The sequence below is a fragment of the Ascaphus truei genome, chromosome 12, assembly GCF_040206685.1.
Source record: "Ascaphus truei isolate aAscTru1 chromosome 12, aAscTru1.hap1, whole genome shotgun sequence".
NCBI classification, from domain to species: domain Eukaryota; kingdom Metazoa; phylum Chordata; class Amphibia; order Anura; family Ascaphidae; genus Ascaphus; species Ascaphus truei.
The window spans coordinates 34555549-34576198 of record NC_134494.1 but is presented as its reverse complement, the minus strand read 5'-3'; the positions used below and the strand labels follow the sequence as shown (position 1 = coordinate 34576198).

Genomic DNA, 20650 nt, shown 5'->3' with positions numbered 1-20650 from the left:
ATATGCTTATATATATGTTGTGGTTATTTTGGGGGTTCAATAGGAGCTTGTAGGTGTGCAGTATATATATATATATATATATATATATATATATATATATATATATATATATATATATATATATATATATATATATATATATATATATATATATATATATATATATATATATATATATATATATATATACAGTGGTTGACAAATCACCAAAAAATCTACTCGCCACACAAAAAAATCTACTCGCCACCTAGTACCAAACGTGTGCTGCTTGGGCCAATATTTACTCGCCCGGGGGTTAAATCCACTCGCCCGGGGCGAGCAAATGTATAGGTTTGTCGAACACTGTATATATATATATATATATATATATATATATATATATATATATATATATATATATATATATATAATAAATATATATGTATATATATATATATATATATATATAAATATATATATATATATCTTCCTGCTGCAATGGCAAATCAATAGGTTCCTGAACTTACTGGATCAGATTTCCTAATCTGGCAGGAGCGTTGCACTGGTAGATAACTGGTTAAAATGAAATACATTTCAAAGCATCAAATTAACAGAAACAAAACATGTCTTAGAATAATATTACCTCGTGTGGTGGAAATGCAGCTTCATATGTACTATTACTGAGCAACCTATTTATACCTAAGAAGAGAGAGAGAAGGAATTACATTGTGGCTTGCGCTTGTATCTGTTTCTGTGATCTAGACAAGCAAAGACAATACCAGTCTTCACATTTACTCTACGGAGGCTCGCAGAGACTCAATTCAATCTGACGCCTGGAAACTCAACTGCTTGATGGAAACACTGATACATGTGTATCTTTTCCATATGTAATTTATTATGAAGAGCCCACAAATGAATAAAGGGGATGGATGGTATGACTTATGAGGAGGGGCTAGCTGAATTAGGTTTGCTTAGAAAAGAGGTGTGGGGTATGATAACTATTTATCAATATAATCAGGGCCAATACAAGGAGCTTTCAAAATAACTATTCCTCCCAAGGGCTGTACAAATGAAAGGGGTCATCCCTTGATATTTGAGGAAAGGAGATTTCACCAGCAACAAAGGAAAGGGTTCTTTACAGTAAGCAGTGGCGGATTACCCATCAGGCCTGGGCCTAGGGCGGTAAAATGTGGGGGTGGTAAAAATGTCTGTCCCAGATACATAAAATGTATGAATTTTATATGTTTGATACACATTTTTTAATTTCTAATGGCCAAAAGCCCTGTTAACCACCTTTCGCTTTAAGAGCTACTGCCAATGACTCTACTGGGGGGGAGGGTGTGTGTGGTGTTTTTTCAGGAGGTAGGGGTGGGTGATTGGGGGTAGTTGCCCAGGAGGAGGGGAGTGGGGGATGGGGGGGAGGGGGTTAGCTGGTAGAGGTTTATCTCTTGCTTGACTTTGCATGGAAATGTTTGACTTAGGTAGCCAAGGGAGGGGAGGTATGTAGTGTAGTTTAACTTAAATAAAACCCCTTTGGTGTCTGTGTTATACCTTGGTAGCCGCGGGCATCAAAGGGTTTAACATATTTTTAACCACAGGGTTATCTAATAATTGCTAATCATTAAAATGACATAACCCTATGGTACAAATATGACATCACCCTCCCCCATTGTATCGCAATGCGGTAATTAAGTGCTAATTATCAGAAGCTCTCATTACTGAATTGAGACTTTACTTAAAATATTGCACCCGTTAAAATATGACTAATCTTGATGATTTGGGTCATAGCATTTTATCGGACACGATATTAACTCAGTTTTAGCAGAGTTTGATGACTCTAAGACATCATTGGATAATGTGTCACTGGGGTGTTTCATTTGCTTTCCCTTGAACAATATTCTGTAAATACACATACTGTATAGGATAAAGTATCTGTCGTCTAAATGTAACATGGGTTGAACTCGATGTACACATGTCTTTTTTCAACCTCATCTACTACAGTATGTAACTTTGATCCATACGGACATGAATCTTTGCAGCACCCACATCACATTTCTGAAACTCGCAGATTAAAGCCGTCATACCCATTTTTGATTTTCCATCCTCATATTTTGTCCTTTGCAAAACATGATGCACAATCCGGCTTCTCGTGGAGTTACTGAAGAAGGTTTCTTTGTTGTTTATTGTAAAACTATTAGAAAAAGACAGCGTTATAATATGTAATGTTAGAAACTGGCGGCATAGTGCACCACATATAGAATGAGTTTATAGCAGCAGTGTATGCACAATTGTATTCTAGTTATAGATTCTATAATGTGCCTGCGATGGGCCTTTATTCTCTGGAGGAATATTCTCTGGAGGAACGCAAACTTGTCCAGCACAGTACAGGTTAAGACGGTAAAACATTCAAAGTTTATTCTTAGTTATTTTTTTTTACAATGTATAAATATTGTGCCGGAAACTACACACTGCTTATGTTGAAATGAATGCAATGTTACAAATCTTTTGTAAAATCTAATTCTTGTTTGAGTGTGACGCATAACATAGCATAATTACCAGCCAGTCAATATTCAGTTTGCTAGTTTTAATAGCACTCTCTCTGAAGGGGAAGAACCTAGCTCAAAAAATCTTTGTGGGATTCTGTGCAGCCACTTTATCTCTTTGCAGCATATGTCCATAGGGCTGCCAGGTGTCCAGTATTGAACCGGACTGTATTTTGGCACTCCGTCCAGTAAAAAAATTAGAGGTGATAAGGGACATGTATGTGTATACCGGTATCACCTCTCTGGACATAGTGACCTGACTGGCTTTGGGGGCTGCAGGATTTCCCCGAGCAGGGAGAGAGCAGGGCTAATGCTAGGGGCTGGCAGCTTCCTCCATCCTGATTGGCAGCAGCTGGGTAATGCAGCCAATCAGGAGGGTGACAGGACCCTGGGGGTGGGACAAGGAGAGGAGGAAACCGCATGGAGGGCAGAGAGGTGAGAGGGGTCTGTGTGTGTGTGAGTCGTACCTTTCACCATTGTGTCCAGTATTTTTGGAGAAGCCGTCTGGCAACCCTACATATGCAACAACAATTTAGAATTGAAGCCCAGAAACACATGGTCCTTATTTTTATGAACTGGCTCAGTCAGTCCTGATTTTGTCTCTGGCACAGATCTAACTCACAGGTGTGAAGCTCTGAGGACCAAAGTTAGTGAAATGTAGGTAATATAGGTTTAAAAAAATTGCCCTTTAATAGGACATTTAATTTTATCAGTGGAACCCATTGAAGTCTATGCTAAAAAAAAAGATCAAACTGACTGAGAATCAGTGAGAGTTGACAGGTCTGCGGAGCTCCACCTGACCGCACATAACTTATATGGAACAATACAAATGTAAAAAGGGTTGGCTATGTACTCAGGATCAGGTGGGTGTTGTGCTGAAGAAGATGTGGATACCTACAAGTGATATCATTAATGTATCCACATGTGCTAGAATAATCTAAAGGTATTTGCTAAGTGTGCCTTATTTTATACCATAATGAAAAAAATAATTATCCCAAGTCACTGGAATTCAGATGAGTTAAGGCTTGGAAATCCTGAGCTTATAATAAATGTGCCCCAAAAAGTGAATATTGCTATTGTAATTATTAATGTACTTACTGATGCAAAAGTTGAATCTAAACCCTATTTTAATTGATGGTTGGCTCCCCCTAGTGGAGATATGTTTGGGCAGTATTGTGTTAATTCCCTGCTTTGGAGCTAATACAGGGGTGGGCAACTCCAGCTCTCAAGTGCCACCAACAGGTCAGGTTTTCAGGATATCCCTACTTCAGCACAGATGTCTCAGTCTTTGACTGAGCCACTGATTGAGCCACCTGTGCTCTGAATTACATTTGAATGTATTATAATGTAACAAGCATTTTTTGTGAGAATCTCCAGTTCCGAGGTGTCTCCTCGCAGCTTCCGCAAGGGAACCCCCCCCCCCCCGAAAAGTGTGCGTGTTTCACTCGGCTTTTTAAAAGCCATAGCGGGTGAAAGTGCGCTGCAGGGAGGCACAAATTCCCCCCGCGGGCAGCCAACTGCCCACAGAGCGTTCCTGGAGGCGCGACGGAGACGGAGACTTCATTTGTACATTAAAAACATTAAAAATGGACTTCAGTGTTGTTTAGAAAAAAAATGCCACAAGTATTTTGTCACAGTACAGAACTGATTAACACACGTAGGATATTGCTTGGTCTGCGACTTTAATGCACAGATATGCTCCTTAATAAGGGGATTCTAGAACCCTCCTTACATACCGTATAGGACAGCATCAAATATACAATTAAAAAAATTGACAATTTTGGTAAATGTGTAGTCATGCTTTTACTCAAAAAACTGCATTTGAAAAGTTCCAGTTTTGTGCTTTTTTAAAAAAAATTAAGTTCTCAAAATCCATGAAAATAAATAAATAAATAAATGATTAATATTATTATCAGATCAGTGGGTAAAAATAAATAAAAAGAGCAGGTTTTGCCACGTGGCGATATTCCCTTACTGGTGCATGCGAGCCCTGCTGAAAGGTGCTGTATAACAGTCCGTCTCTTCCAAGTCGGGGAGAGCTTCTTTGTCGAGCTGCATCGGGTTTCTGGGCAGCCAACTTTTTAGCTGTCTCATGTTCCTCTGCAAACTAATAGACAGGGAAATGTTTTCAGAACAAATCTGCTCTTCCCTGGAGGGACCTAGAGAATTTCCCAAATAAGCTATTACCTGAAACATCTGCATGCCGTTGGGATGCACGTTATTATATTAAAATAATGATATTGCAGCATATAGTGCATGCCTAAACCTATGGGTGGGTTGCAGGCTTCTGTAGCACTAGCAGGTTAAGTCATGTCTTTAGCAGAAAACCCTACAATGCATTAGGGAATAGGCGATGATATTACATGGTTGAATGAATTAGATTTGGCTCAAGTTATAACATAGTTAGATGTGCTTATGCATATTACAAGCCTGAGGGCTTTTAAAGAATCATTGTTTATTTGTATAATTTGTTGTTTCACCTTAATGATGCCGTGGCTGAAAATAGTATATTAATCAGCATTATGTTTGTGTGCAAGAAGTTGTCGAAACAATCAAATAAACCACACATTAAGGGCCATATTTATTCAACAGTGCTGCTGTATGCCATAATGTAACTTATTGCATCGTCCATTGAAATGGGCTTATAAAAATTTAGTAATAAGGCCCTCAATGCATTAAACCCAGAGCATTATAATGTATCGTGATGACCACATTAGATTGGATGTGTTGCAGATATTGACGCTCTTTGGGATGAAGCTGTTCAAGCTGAATGGGATACCAGTTGGCCTAAACACATTATCAATGAACGCAGGTGTTTGATTATATTGTATGCCTTATTAATATAACAATAACAATTCAAGAATAAAAAAATAAAACCACGTTCTCCCATGTAAACCAGTACGTTATGGTGTCCAAAAAGTATCTCCCAGTCCCAGCAGTTTGCCATTGGTAAACTACCAACAAATTCCCTTGTCTTTAGGGTTACTTAATCATAATATCAAATGGTTTTTATTACCATTTTTCCCCCCACCATTCACTTTCTTTCAATGTTGTCACGCAGAGTAGGAAGATATAAAAAATAAGCATATTTGTAATGGGGGACTTTTGGATGTTTGAAGCAGCACTGGCACTACCAATGTTATGGGGGTCATTTATTACAGTGCAATAGTCAATGGGAGTTCTTGTGCAGAAGTGCCCAGATCGGCACTATTACACTTTAATGGACAACTTCCTATGCTTCCTGAGTGCCTTCTATTGATAATCAGGCTGGGGAAGGAGTCACATATGTGCAGTAGCCCCTGGCTGCCTCTTACCTTCTGCATCATGTAGGTGTAACAAGGGGAACACCCTTCTTTCAGCCTGCGCAATTCTAGCACGGCGCAGGCCTATTACCAGAACCAGTCACAATGCTTTGCTCACACAATTTCCTGCGTTGCCATAGATTCAGTGGCAGATTTCCCATTAGGCCTGGGCCTAGGGTGGCAAAATTTTAGGGCGGCAAAAATGTTCGCCCCGTATACATTTGCCGCGCTCTCGGGCCTATCGGGAAGCCACTTACATATGCCGGGCGCCTCCTTGCTGTCGCCCTCTTCCTCCTTCTGATTCGCAGCATCAAATGACGGTGCGGACTTCACCAACGTGGCATCACGTGCTTCTCGTTGCCATGGCAATGTGACGTTGCGGCTTCAAATGACGTTGTTGCGTTACCATGGTTACCATTACCATTTGACGCTGCGAATCGGAAGGAAGAGGAGGGCGGCAGAAAGGTGGCGGCTGGCAGAAGTAAGTGCCTAGAGACGGGGGATTTCTAAATCCGCAGCTGCATAGACTGCACTGCTACCAGATATGGATCCGATGGGCAGGCATTGGTCACGGTTACACTGAACCTTTAGTGCAATCACATGGGCTTTTGGCTTTACCATGTATACCAGGGGAGGCCAACTCCAGTCCTCAAGGGCAACCAACAGGTCAGGTTTTCAGGATATCCCTGCTTCAGCACAGGTGGCTCAATCAGTGGCTCAGCCTTCGACTTCGATAGTCTTTATTTTAATAGCATACATCTCGTCTTCCAATTTCACTTTATAAAGTGTAGAAAATGGATCAATGATATCGACTTCTAAGACGACAGAGATAGACTCAACGAAGTCAGAATAGTTCAACTTTGTCATAAATTATAGGAAACCTCTGAGTAATGCATATTCTCAGGGCCGCCGACAGGGGGGGTAGAAGGGACAGGTGTCCTGGGCCCGGTGGCTGGGGGGGGGGGGAGGCTCGGCCGGCGCTGCAAGTCGGGCCTAACTTCTAGCTAGGCCCGGATGCCGGTCGTCTCTCGGCCGGGCCCCGGCTCTCCCTCAGCTTTGGGCCTCTATCCCTCTGTCCCATGCCGAGCTTCCAATGCTTGCTGCACAATGGGCCACTCTGACATCAGTGTGCCAGAAGTAAGGGTGGCCCAGCTTCCGGTGCGCGCTAATGTTGTAAGCTCGGCGTGGGACAGATGGATAGAGGCCTGCAGCTGAGGGAGAGCCGAGGCCCGGCAGCTGGGCCTGGCCAGAGGTCGGACCCAACTTGCAGCGCTGGCCGTCAGGCCCCCACAGCGACTGGACCCAGCCTGACCATCCACAAGGTAAGTCTGTTTTTTTATATGTATTGGGGGGGGTGGGGGTCTTTTTTTATATTTATTGGGGGGGTGGGGGTCTTTTTTTATATTTATTGGGGGGGTGGGAGTCTTTTTTTATATGTATTGGGGGGTGGGGGTCTTTTTTATATGTATTGGGGGGTTGGGGGTCTTTTTTATATGCATTGTGGGTGGCGGTCTTTTTTATATGTTGTGGGGGTCTTTTTTATATGTATTCTGGGGTGGGGGTCATTTTATATGTATTGGGGGGGTGAGGGTCTTTTTTATATGAATTGGGATGTTGGGGTCTTTTTATATGTATTGCGAGGGTGGGGGTCTTGTAAATATGTATTGGGGGTGGGGGTCTTTTTTTAATATGCATTGGGGGTGGGGTGTATTTTTTAATATGTATTGGGGTGGGGGTGTATTTTTTAATATGTATTGGGGGGTGGGGGTGTATTTTAATTATGTATTGGGTTGTAGGGTTTTATGTATTTAGGGGGGGTGGGGTTTTTTGGAATATATTTTGTGGGTGGGGATTGAGTGAGAGTGGGGTAATTGATGGAAGGTGGGGGCAAGCGAGAGGAGAGAGGGGGGGAGGGAGTGAGTGAGGAAAAGAGGGAGTAAAAGTGAGACGCAATTTGAGAAATTAAGAAATACATGCGAGGCGGGAGGGGGAAGGGGAAGGGGCGGGGGCGGGAGGGGCGAGGCGGGAGGCGGGAGGGGCGGGGGCAGAGGTAACTCGAGTCCTGGGCCCCGGGATTCTGTCAGCGGCCCTGCATGTTCTTATTGATTAGCTGTATCTAACATCTAACTTGAAACACACACACATAAATTAAAGCTGAATTCTGTGTATTTTTTATTTATTTATAACTGTGCCAATTTTCTGCGGGGAAAAAAAAGTTGTTTGTGACGCTTAGTAAAAAGGTTCCAGATGTGGCAGAGATGTCACTCAGGCTTCCTTCTGAAGACAGGTCAAACTATGAAAATCATCCTAAACACACCCAATCATACACAAGGCAGACAAGTTAATGTTTTTTTTTTTATGATCCAGGCTTAACAGATAAAATATATTAATGCATACTACAAGACAGCTGTGTTTTTCATTCTAGGATATGCTAAAATAAGCAGGCACAAGCATTACTGGGTAAATGTTAAAAGCAGTTGTGAATTTATACATGTATTCCATCAGTGAGAAAAACATAATCTTACACCATTAAGTACCTATAAATAAACCCTTGTAGTCACTTTTGGTATGTTTGAAATTGAAACTAATGATTACAGTTACTGTATACTGTTACTGATACCCCAGGTTACTGATACATTTATTGTATAAAATATCTTGATACAGTATATATAAATTGTGCCAATATTGTATACTGAACGTTATTGTCCAGAATAGTTTAATAGCCAAAGAAAATTCAAAATGTGGCGTTAGCATTAGGCTATTATTCCTAATATAAGCACATGCAGGCACGGGCTAATTATACATCTACCCCTCGGCACCGCTGGTAGTAGAGGAAGTCCCCATGCCGCAAACTGAACACATGGGGGGTAAGTCATCTTCGGATTGCAGACACAGATTGATATTCAGAAAAGGGGGGGAAGGAAAACACAAAATGAATGTGTCTCCTAAAAGAATTCACTATAATGCACTCCTACTTAATTTAAATTTTAACTTTTAATATATTTTCCATAAAACATATGTTACCAAAAACGTTGTGTATAATACATTAAAAATAAATTAAATTGACATTAACTAGCGTCTGTGTCAGTGAATGTGTGTTGGAGTGGTCTCAAACGACAATTTGTAGTAGAGGCTTCTAGACACAGAACGCTACTTGGTCAGGGTATAAACCCCTCTGGGGCACCTATGAGATCAGGTACACAAGTATTAGTAAATAAATAAATAAATAGACGTACACACTCAGTGACTAAGATGTGTCGTAAGGCTCCAGCAGTCCTGCTTTGGTTTATAAACCACAGAGCACTTAAGGATATTAGTTATACATGTATTGCCATATGGCCTTACGACACATCTTAGTCACTGAGTGTGTACGTCTATTTATTTATTTACTAATACTTGTGTACCTGATCTCATAGGTGCCCCAGAGGGGTTTATACCCTGACCAAGTAGTGTTCTGTGTCTAGAAGCCTCTACTACAAATTGTCGTTTGAGACCACTACAACACACATTCACTGACACAGACGCTAGTTAATGTCAATTTAATTTATTTTTAATGTATTATACACAACGTTTTTGGTAACATATGTTTTATGGAAAATATATTAAAAGTTAAATTTTAAATTAAGTAGGAGTGCATTATAGTGAATTCTTTTAGGAGACACATTCATTTTGTGTTTTCCTTCCCCCCCTTTTCTGATTCACTTTTCAGTTCACAGTTTGCACCCACTTTTTTGGATTACCATTTATTTACTCATTATTTGCTTCAATTGGTGTGGTTTTGTGATCACTCCCTAACCCTAGTGTTTCTTACAGATTGATATTCGTATCAATAAGCGGCCCCCTGATTTCAGTACATGATCAAGTCACTGTAATCATTGCAAATGGAAACCAGGTGTTATTTGTAGCATAAATTTACAACTGCCAATGAGGGATTTGATTTGTTTCGCAGGATGGGTATTCGGCAAAATAAAAAACTGCATCACCCACCAACCTGCCCATGGGTTTGCTCCTCCAGTCAGTGTAATAACATTTTTTCCTGCAAGAACAGTACAAGTCAGCTACGGAGCATTAGGTGAGCAGATACAATCAGAAAGGACCCCCTCCCATATTTCCTGGTCCGTGCCGCACAGCACGTTGTGGCTCCGGAATGGAACCTTTCAGCACATTGACTTGCATGGGCTGCAAAGCTTCCTCTGGCTTAGCAACATTTACTGTAGTCAATAGGGCCCATAGCCATGAAACATGTGCAGTAAGTAGGTAGCATATTCACCACATGCATTACCAGTGTCAATACAGCAGTTTGGTTTATATATATGTCAAATTAATATTTGAAGGTGGCTTGAAACACGTTATTTTCTTGATATTTATTTGTTGTCAAATTGTCAACATTTATTTGTTATTTATAGAGCATTTATTAATAATTTCATAGGAGAAGCCTTTTGTACAATTGTTTTCACTAAGAGATTAGTGATACTCTTTGGGTGGTCAAATGGCAAAATATGCAATTTCAAGGAAATGTGCGTAATACGGTTTACAAGACACCATTTTATTTAGAACGTTATTTTGTCATTTTGTTATGTGCACTATAAGAATGAAACTACGAGACTAGAAAGACACATTTAGTATTACAGTACTTCTTAAGCATGCTGACATTTTCTGCCCTGAAGCATCCAACAACACATTGAACCTCCCTCCACAACTGAAATGGTTACAGCCCAATTCCCTGAAAGCAGTGGCCATATTCAACATTAACAAAGTTGTGCCAGGGGTTCTTCATTCCGAGATGGAAGCAAATGCCATAGTACCTAGGTCAGGAATAGCATAGAGACAATCCAAAGACTGAAATAGCACTAACAAAAGACTGTCTGCAGGATCAAATAACACCATTTCCCCAACTGGATTCGCACATAGTGAGGAGGCATCAAAGAGACAGAGGCTCCTTTGGGAAATAATAGGTTACAGAGTATTCAGGACATGAAAGATACATGGAAACGAAAAGTATTATACCTGAAAGGCATTCTGATGTTCATCCTTTCAGCATATTTGCACAATGTCTGCCACGGACAGTGTATTTTGACAAACATGATGTCATTGTTGGTTATGGCAGGCTATAATAGGACGGAAAATAACACAGTCAGAACTATTCAATAATCCAACCCTATAACATTGTTGTCTAAAGAAGACAATGGAGTCACATACATGTCTATACAGTATATTAGCAGGCTTGTTCTAGATTAACCTTGTTATATTTTGAGACATTATTGAAGATAAGCCTTCCATCGCGATTAACAGCTATTTGCTGGCACTTGATTATAGCCTCTTCTTTTCTGGAGAGGTCTGGATCAACACTAAATTTCCAGGCAGTGAATTTTAGGACAGTCCTTTAGTGCAGGGGGGCTCAACTACAGTCCTCAAGACTCCGCAACAGGTCATTTTTCAGGACATCCCTGCTTCAGCATAGGTGGGTCAATCAGTCCCTTCTTCAGCACCGGGGGCTCAATCAGTGCTCAGTCTTTGAGCACTGATTGAGCCACCCGTGCTGAAGCTGGCATATACTTAAAACCTGACCTGTTGGTGGCGCGTGGGGGCTGGAGTTGAGCACCCCTGCTTCAGTGAAGGAGGAATTACTTGATCTGCTTTGAAAAGGACTCAGTATATGCGGATAAAAAAAGCTAATGGAAAACACATCTTTAAGGCGGTGATAACAAGATACTGTAGTAATGACATAATTGGTTAAGAAATTGTGCCCATTTCATGCTACAGGGTCTGTGCTAGCTGTGCTTTTAAAGTAAACATCTTAACAGATTTATTTTATAGAAAACTGCTAAACCCAGATACAGAACATATTTAGGATGTGGCCTTCTAGCTATTTTAAAAAACAGGTCAAATCATGTCTTCGTCATTCACTGTAGCACCCATGCAAAATACTGCAAAGTACATTATCCAAGAACGTTCACAGTTTGGGTGATTAAGAAACATTTATTGAGGTAAGTCAGGGAATGTCAGTCAGCTGTCAGCTGTAATCCAGCCATACAATTAATGGTTAAATAAGGCATGTTATTTTTCCTGAAACCAGGGTCACGAATGATGTATGAATAGTTCCAGTAAGCTTAACTCATGCCTTCCCTCTTCCAAAGCACAAACAAGTCCTTTTCTCTTTCTTAGTTTTATTGAGGGAAAATCACAGGGAGATAGGTACTTGTAGATGTAGTGTAGGTAGAGAGTGCTTTTTTGTCTGAACTGCAGTGTATCAAGGATAAAGCAGTGTAAAACAGAAAGGCCTTGCTGGGGTAAATAGCAGGCAGGTACTCACTCAGAGTCCAGGGTGAAAAGGAAGTGAGGAGCAAGGGTCACACTAGAAGGGAAGTGAGACTATACTAACTGTCAGCAAGGACAAGGGGGTGGGGATAGCCCACTCTCAGCTAGGAGAATAGGAGATGCAGGCAACCAACACAGGCTGTGTAAACAACATGTAACAATAATGTTGCCTATTCACATGCAGCTAGCTGCTGGGACAGGGAAAATAGCATGCAGCTGAACTAGGGAGATATGAATCCCATGAGCTGTAAAGGGAGACAGAGAATATGGAATCTGGTTCCAGGACATTATTATTTATTACTATTGTAACCAGTCAGCAATATTGAAAGTCCATCGCACAATTGACATAGGAAGTAACACAACTAGATCCTAAACACACTAGCACAGTTTTTAATATTTGAGGCAATATATTGTATAAACACAAACTTACATCTCTTTCCAACATCAGCCCTTCAGCTCTGAGATTCTTTTCAAAGGTGCTTCGTTTTTCAATTTGCATACTTGACTTTTTATACACCAAGATGTAATCAACACGTTTTAAACCGTCATTAAAAAACAGACCCCGTGACGCCACTGCGTTAATTTCATTCTGGAGGAAGAAGAAAAGGAGGGTTACAAACAGTTGTACACTCAGGCACACGAGTAATGGGTTGAGATTACCACACTCCATTAAAGGCTCAAGGAGAGGATGATCAATATGATTTCAAACACTTTGCGCTTTAGCTACTTACTTATAAATTAGTTCTTTGAGAATGCTATGGATAATATCTAATGGAGACCGTCTCCAGATGCAGCATGATTACAGAGGTTTGCATCTGGCTATGTTTGCATCTCTCTTTTAGGAGTTATATTTTATTAGCGGTTTTGTTTTTGGAACAGGGTTTATTTGCACTAAAGAAATCTGGTCAGAGTGTTGTGATTGTTTATATTAAAGCAGAGGTGGGCAACGCCAGTCCTCAAGGGCCACCAACAGGTCAGGTTTTTAGTGTAACCCACTTGATAGGATACAGCTATGTATGCTGCCCCCTGACTGATGTCTGTCTAGTGTGTGTGCTGCTGGTAAAGGGACAATGACTACAACTCCCAGAGGACCCTGCTGCACGGATAGGGACACATGACATTATGGCCAATGGGTGCAAAGGATCAGTGGTTGGGGCACCGAGAGAATGCTGGGAAGAATGGAAGAGTGGACAGAGGGGACTATGAGTAGGGGAGAACTGCAGAGATCCTGAGAGAGAGCAGTCCATGTATCAGGGGGACATGGGCTGATTTGAGAGTGACCTTGGACCAGGACATTAGAAGGACAACTCAGCAGAGCTGGGTGATGAGGTGAGTGACAGACTCCCCGAGTGGAGCTGAGAACAGACCAACTGCCTACCAGACTAAGGGAGGTGTGAGTAAAGACAAAGGGAATTCTCACTAAACACATAGGGTACTGGTCTTTGTGAAGAAGCAGGCCTGCTACAGTAACATACACTTTCATAAGAGCTCCAACATTGTACTGGCACTCACAAGTGGGCCCCTTTTAGTCCGGAGTCAAGGGGACTTGGGAGAGACACTGATACACAGCCGCGCAGCAAATTGTGTGTATATGTATAGTGACTGTATGTACATGATCCTCCCATTTGGGGATTATACAGATTTATAGATATCTGTGTTAGTTGTGTGGTAGAGTGGAAATTGGGCCTGAGAATTGAATTATGGTATGGGGTCTCTGAGACACATTATGGTATACTAAGAATACTCTGGTGTCAAAAGGGGTAATCAGTTTTGACCAGTTTGTAAGGAATGTATGAGGAGGTAGCATGAGATAGCGAGGAGACTCTAGACGAGTCTGTTTACCAAGAGAGAAGAGCTACTTCAAGGTCATCTGCCAATAACAAGATTACAGTTGCTGTTGTAGGAATAGTGGGGGAAAAGTTAATTCCGTTTAGCTTGGCATAATAGGTGTTTTTCATAATCCTTATATGGGCATTACATTAGTTTAGTTAACAGTAAGTACGTAATATATCCGGTAATTTTGATATATGCAAATTGTTTTATGTTTTGAGTGTTCAGACTAAGCCTGTGAGATGTTGTCACTTTGGTCTTCATGCAACTGCTTGTAATAAAGAAATCATTACTTATTTTATTCTACTAAGATTTGGACAATCAGTATTGTTGGTTTTCTACTCCCACGGTTGGGGATTTCTATAAATACATTCTGGTTACAAAAAGGCCCCACATGCTCATAAAGTGGGATAGCCTTGGTCACACTGGGAGTAGAACATATAGAAGTCACTCTAAGGAAAATAGAAGTCACTCTAAGGAAAATAACGAGGAGTTACATTGGAGGCACTGCTAACATTTCTTATACGTGTTTGTGTGAGAATACACAAACCCTCCCCTGAGTTAAAGAAACGGTTAGACAACAACACATTAAAGCCCTATTATATTGCCACTAGCCATTCTGGAACATTCTTGAACTTTCCAGCAGGCGGAAAGTGTAACCCCCTTGATAGGATACAGCCTTGTATGCTGCCCCCTGGCTGATTCCAATCTGGTGTGTGCGCTGCTGGTAAAGAGTCAATGACTAAAACTCCCAAAGGCCCTTGCTGCCCGGATAGAGACACATGACATTACAGCCAATTGGTGCAAAGGATCAGAGCTCGGGGAACCGAGAGAATGCTATAAAGAAAGGAGTAGTGGAGAGAGGGGAGCATGATTAGGGGAGAACTACAGAGATCCTGAGAGAGAGCAGTCCCTGTCTCAGAGAGAGACACAGAGTCTCTGAGAGTCACCTTAGGACCAGGCCGTGAGAAGGACAACTCAGCAGAGCTGGGTGATGAGGTCACTGAGTGGAGCTAAGAATGGACCAACTGCCTACCAAACTAAGGGAGGTGTGAGTAAAGACAAAGGGTACCGAAGTCTTTGCGATGAGGCAGGTTTGCTACAGTAACATACACTTCCATAAGAACTCTAACGCTGTGCCTGCACTCACACTTGGGCTCCTTTTATGCTGAAGTCAAGGGGACATGGGATAGACACTGGAACACAACACAAATTATGTGTATATGTATTGTGACTGTACATGGATGATCCTTCCCTCTGGGGATAAAATATATTTATAGATATCTGTGTTAGTTGGGTTTTTCTATAAATGAATTCTGGTCACAAAAGGCCTTTGTCATGTTCTGTTGTCTGACCTTCAAGCCCCGAGCTGATAAAGTGGGATAGCACTGGTAATAATGGGGAGAACGACTTGGGTCCCCACCTTAGTATATATATAGAAGTCAGTCTATGGGAAATAATGTGGGGTTGCATAAGGATGTCCCTGATTCAGCACAGGTGGCTCAATCCATGGCTCAGTCAAAGACTGAGCTACGGATTGAGCCACCTATGCGGAAGCATGGATATCTTTAAGACCTGACCTTTTGGTGGCCCTTGAGGACTGGAGATGCCCACCCTGTAATAAAGCAACACGGGGATAACCTACAATCTGCGGTCCACTCTGAACTCTTGCTCATAGAATGAGGAATATGTGCAGGAGCAGGTTACTTTTATCTTCCTGTGTTACATAGTTACATAGTTACATACATTACATAGTGGATGATGTTGAAAAAAGACATATGTCCATCACGTTCAACCTATGCTAAATTTAGACGACAGGTACTTATTCTGTATTTGTATTTACAGTATGTGATCTTGACTATTTATAAATGACCCATGAGTCTGTTTAAAATTGTGCATGGTGTTCTCTTGACATGGTATTTCCAGATTTGAATGTGCATTCAATAATCAGTATTGAGGTCATTATTTTGACGGTACAAGAAATGCTAGCAATGAAAACATTATTTTTCCAACTCCGGTTTTCTCATCTTGCATTTTAATCATTGTACATTGGATAGAGAGAATGAGATGATGTGGGAATAGACTTAATTATACATCCTCTGTTTTGATATCTGTCATGCCTTATGTCTCCAACTAGTTCTTCAAAGGGGTCAGATCAGAAAACATTTAGAAGTTTGTGGCAAGGGGTTCAAGCTTAGTATAATGTCCTTTTAAATACCTTTAAAGACTTAAAAAGGACTAATTCAACATTTTACGAGCATTTAGAACATTTGTACCATATACTGTATATTTACATTACCTTATCTTACAAGGGTGTTTTAGTTTTAAAAACTGCACGTACAGTATCTGTCTAATGCACTAGCATGAAATTAGCATGGGAGAGAGTTTACGTACAGCCAGTTGACGAGCGTTGACTTTTAACTTTCAGCTCTTTATACATTATGTTCTTTTACTGAAGCAACGATGGTTAAGCATTTTTATTCCAGCTTAAGTGGGATAATTATTTGTATGCACGCCACTTATTGCCTCATTTGCTTCTCTACTCTCCAGTCCTGTTAGTTGTTTAAATAAAATATAGGTAAAACTGCATTCTTTGGTGAGACCTGATTAATAATTTCATCGCACTCAGAAATGACTGCCTCTCGAGTAGAAGTGTAAACAGACACTGTAGCCATTAGACACCTCTTTGAAAGCCAGTAACTCAGATTATTGTTCATAAACTGCGTCTGCTACTGTTTCAGAGCTAAAAGCTTTTTATAAAGGGCTTAATCAAGCAGAGCTATCTTGTGTTATGGGTTATTCATCCATGTAAGAAGGGTATGTCAAATAAAGCTCAAGTTATTGTTGACAGGCTAGATGCCACACAAAATAAATTGCTCCCACTTGCAGTTAAATTAACATTAAATTATTAGGAAAAGTCTTTATTTTTTTAAGCTTAAATGCAGAGCGTAAATCTTCATGCCAAACTGCTCTGTTTGTCCTGAACATTATTGTAGGGTAGGGAGAGGATATTGTAAGTGACCCTATGGGCTTTATTCACTAAACTGGAAAACTGACAACAAATGTTTGTATGAGCAAAAAATGATTTGCATTCCTCTATGACTTATTGGAAATAATCTTACCTTTAACTCAAGTTTTAACACAAATTAACTGAGCATGTCAACATTTTAAATGATTTAAGTGCTGGAAGGACTTGAGATGCTTTATGTGCGGTCGACTTCCCAAGCACTTAAGTGTTTCATTATTTCATTGTAAATTAATAGTTATTTTGCCATGACTTCTTGCTTTTTAAAAAAAGTGAAGTGTTCAATATTAACAACATCTAATACTTGTCACGGAGACCAGGACTATCACAACAGGGATCAATTCGCCAGACAGAAACACAGAGTAATAAAAATGAATTTATTGGAAAAAAATATCCATAAACTATTTACAGTTAAACAACGCACACTTACAACTGGAAAGCTGGGGTTACCCTATAGATCTGGGTGCAGGGATCTCCCTAAGAAGATTTCCCCTGTTCTTTCTTCCCTGTAATGTCCTTTAGAACAGGACTCCTATCCTGGCACTAGCACTGCAGTTGGAATCCCCAATCTTGAGCTAAAGCTAGCAGCTACTCCCAGCTACTGCAGCTACTCCCAGCAACTCACAGCTACTTCCAGCTACTGCAGCTACGCCCACCATCTCATAGCTAACCAGGCTTGCAATACATATTGTGATACAGTCACTGTCTCCGGGTGGGTTGGAATGGTGGAGCTAGTGTGCTTTCCACCCTTGGAGAGACATGTTGTAGGTGCAGCAAAGGAGCTAATCAGCCGAGTCTCCTAAGTGAGCAGAAGTGTAAAAAGGCAGACAGAGAGCTGCACACACAGAGATTGCTTTCCCCAGAGAGGGAGAGAGAGAGAGAGAGAGAGAGAGAGAGAGAGAGAGAGAGAGAGAGAGAGAGAGAGAGAGAGAGAGAGAGATTGCTTTCCCCAGAGAGGGAGAGAGAGAGATATTGCTTTCCCCAGAGAGGGAGAGAGAGAGCAACTTCTCCCCAGTCTGGAGGAAGCAAGGCTACCCTGTCCAGGATATTGGATCCAGAGGGATTTCCTGGATTCTCAGAGGGACTGAGTCCCACCAACAGATAAGGACTAAATAATGTTTATTTGGGAGCCTAAGGACTGTTGATATTGTTGCTAACCAGGTGGGTTATTTAAAGCTGGGTACCAGTTTAGTTGGCCAGCGACAATCAGAGAGGGAACAGATGTTTAAGATAGGAGTAGGCTTTATTTTTATGATTTGTTTTTCCTTAAATGGATAGTGGGCCTACTATTGTGTTATTTAACCCCTGTAAATAAACCTTGTATAAAGAAATACAAAGTTTCCTGCCTTAATCTGGGACACAAGATCTTGCAACGTGACACACACACACACACACACACACACACAAACACACACACACACACACATATATATATATATATTTATATATATATATATGTAAAATTTATTATTGACAGGTAGGGGTAATTGCGGGCTTGACCACTATTAAAACAGTCACAATTACACCTACCGTCAAAATAATAAAAATAAATAAGTGATCAGGAGAAAGGGGGATACAGTATACAATATCACAGGACAAGGGCCGGCAGGTAAGTGAAACGCCCGGACACAGTCCCCTGCATGCTCGGACGGATGAACATTGTGGACGGATTGTAAAGTAGACATCAACTCAAAAAATGTTGCTCCCCCCATTATTAATTTCTGGTTATGCCCCTGAGGGGGTCATTTATCAGTTTCCATTCTGAAAAATAAGTGCTATACCAGGGCAAAAAAAGCAGCAGAAACAGGAAACAAATTACAGTTAAAAAGAAAGAAGATTTATTTGTTTGAATAAACCTGGTGCATTTTTTTTGCACTCGTCTTGCACCAATTTTGCAGCAGGGGACATTGTTATAATGGAATGCATTTCCTTTACTGACTGGTACTTTGTCCTGGGACACTCATTTCCCAGAATCCCTTGCTGCAGTGGAGACATTGCATGCTAGAAGATAATGGTGAAAGGCAGGGTTGCAGACCTATCAGAGACATGTGAATGTGCTCACAAGTGATATTTTTATTTACTGTATACATATGGGTTGTACCGCGTGTTTCCAGATGGTCAGGGCTGTGCTAAAAATTAAGTGGTTCGTAGGGGTTTGCTGCCTTAACATTCCTATCCTTGGGTGGCTGGAAGATTATAGCAATGATATGATTATGCCACGTGTCCAATGCTTCATTTCTACATTAAGCAATTATATTTATGCTGGCGCCTGCAATATTAGTATACTGTTCCCATTGTGGCCTCATGGGAATGTTACTATCACTATCACCTACAAACTCCTCCCTCCAGGCCCACACCCAATGTGACTATACACCCTGGATTACTCAAAAGCCTTGCACTATCTACTGAACGTTGGTGGAGAACTCTAAAAACCGGCACACCAACCACCACTCACTCTAATGGCAAACACCACAAATGTACAACTTGCAAACAACTACTCAAATTCCTACTTATACTATTACTCTCTTTAGCAGGTGATATTGAACCTAACCCAGGCCCTCCCTTTTCAACTCTGTCCCATACCCCTGATAATTCCCCCTTTACATTCCAGAAAGGTCTGTCTGTCGCCCATATAAATATCCGGAGCCTGCTGCCCAAAGTGGACGAACTAAGAGCATGGTGCCTTATAAACCCAAAGCCATCGTTGGCTAACCCCTAAAATTCCCTATGCAAATATTGCCATTCAGGGATACTCCATTTCTAGGAGAGATCGGTGAAAGAGAGGAGGAGGGGTGTTATTTTATATTGCAGACACCTTACAATTTACAAACAAAAAAAGTTATCTATTGGCGCTTAAATCTATTACTAAATGGTAAATAAGTGACTTATAATAAGTGCTTAAATAATAGTGAAAATGCAAACTCTTAAGGTGAATATGTGATCTAGTCAATAAATATATAAAATAAGGTGCAGCTTCAACCCTTCATGTAGATTGCTTTTCCTCAATCCAAAAGTTTCAGGTATCCAGGATGTTTGTGGGGAGCGCAGATATATATGTGGAAAGAAAAACACAAGCAAAATAGTGCAAATATGCCTTTCAAAAAACTGGATATTCAGTGACTTCTTAGTAGAATCCAGAGAAATTTGTACTTACAAATTTCCCAAAGTACACATGTACATAAAGGTATCTTTTATCCCGAAACAGCAGCTTTCACCGAGATGTATGTATGTATATATATATACATGTAGAGGTATCAGTACCGTGTTAGCCGAGCTTCAATAATCAAAAAATAAATAGATGATACCGTTCTGTGGCTAACGAAATGCTTTTATTTGTGCACAAATAAAAGCATTTCGTTAGCCACAGAACGGTATCATCTATTTATTTTTTGATTATATATATATATATATATATATATATTGGGACATTTTGCAAAATATAATCACGCATTTAGGATATAATATCCGCACCAACAGAACTCTGCTTCCACAATCTGTATGGTGTGTGACGCCTGCTCTCAAGTGTCTGGAGGGGAATCCCTCAGGCTGACTGGAGATCGAGCTGCAAGCAGACAGATGTCCTTGGATACGCCCACCTCTGATGTCACTCTGATCGTCACGTCACCAGGAGACGCCTTCCAACAGCGTGGAGT

The 20650-nt window shown here is 40.8% G+C and overlaps 1 protein-coding gene across 4 annotated transcripts in view; it reads right to left on the bottom strand.

The window, feature by feature from the left end:
- Window positions 1-20650, bottom strand: part of ANO3 (anoctamin 3) — a 183733-nt gene that overhangs the window by 61740 nt on the left and 101343 nt on the right. For 3 of the 4 annotated variants that reach the window (XM_075567281.1, XM_075567283.1, XM_075567285.1), the window contains 6 exons: window positions 12573-12731; window positions 10832-10932; window positions 9816-9860; window positions 4498-4629; window positions 2064-2170; window positions 623-678 (listed from right to left, as the gene is read on the bottom strand). In XM_075567281.1, coding sequence (XP_075423396.1) covers window positions 623-678; window positions 2064-2170; window positions 4498-4629; window positions 9816-9860; window positions 10832-10932; window positions 12573-12731 — 600 coding nt within the window. The remainder of the gene's footprint in view (window positions 1-622; window positions 679-2063; window positions 2171-4497; window positions 4630-9815; window positions 9861-10831; window positions 10933-12572; window positions 12732-20650) is intronic. The other variant, XM_075567282.1, reaches the window with a different exon arrangement.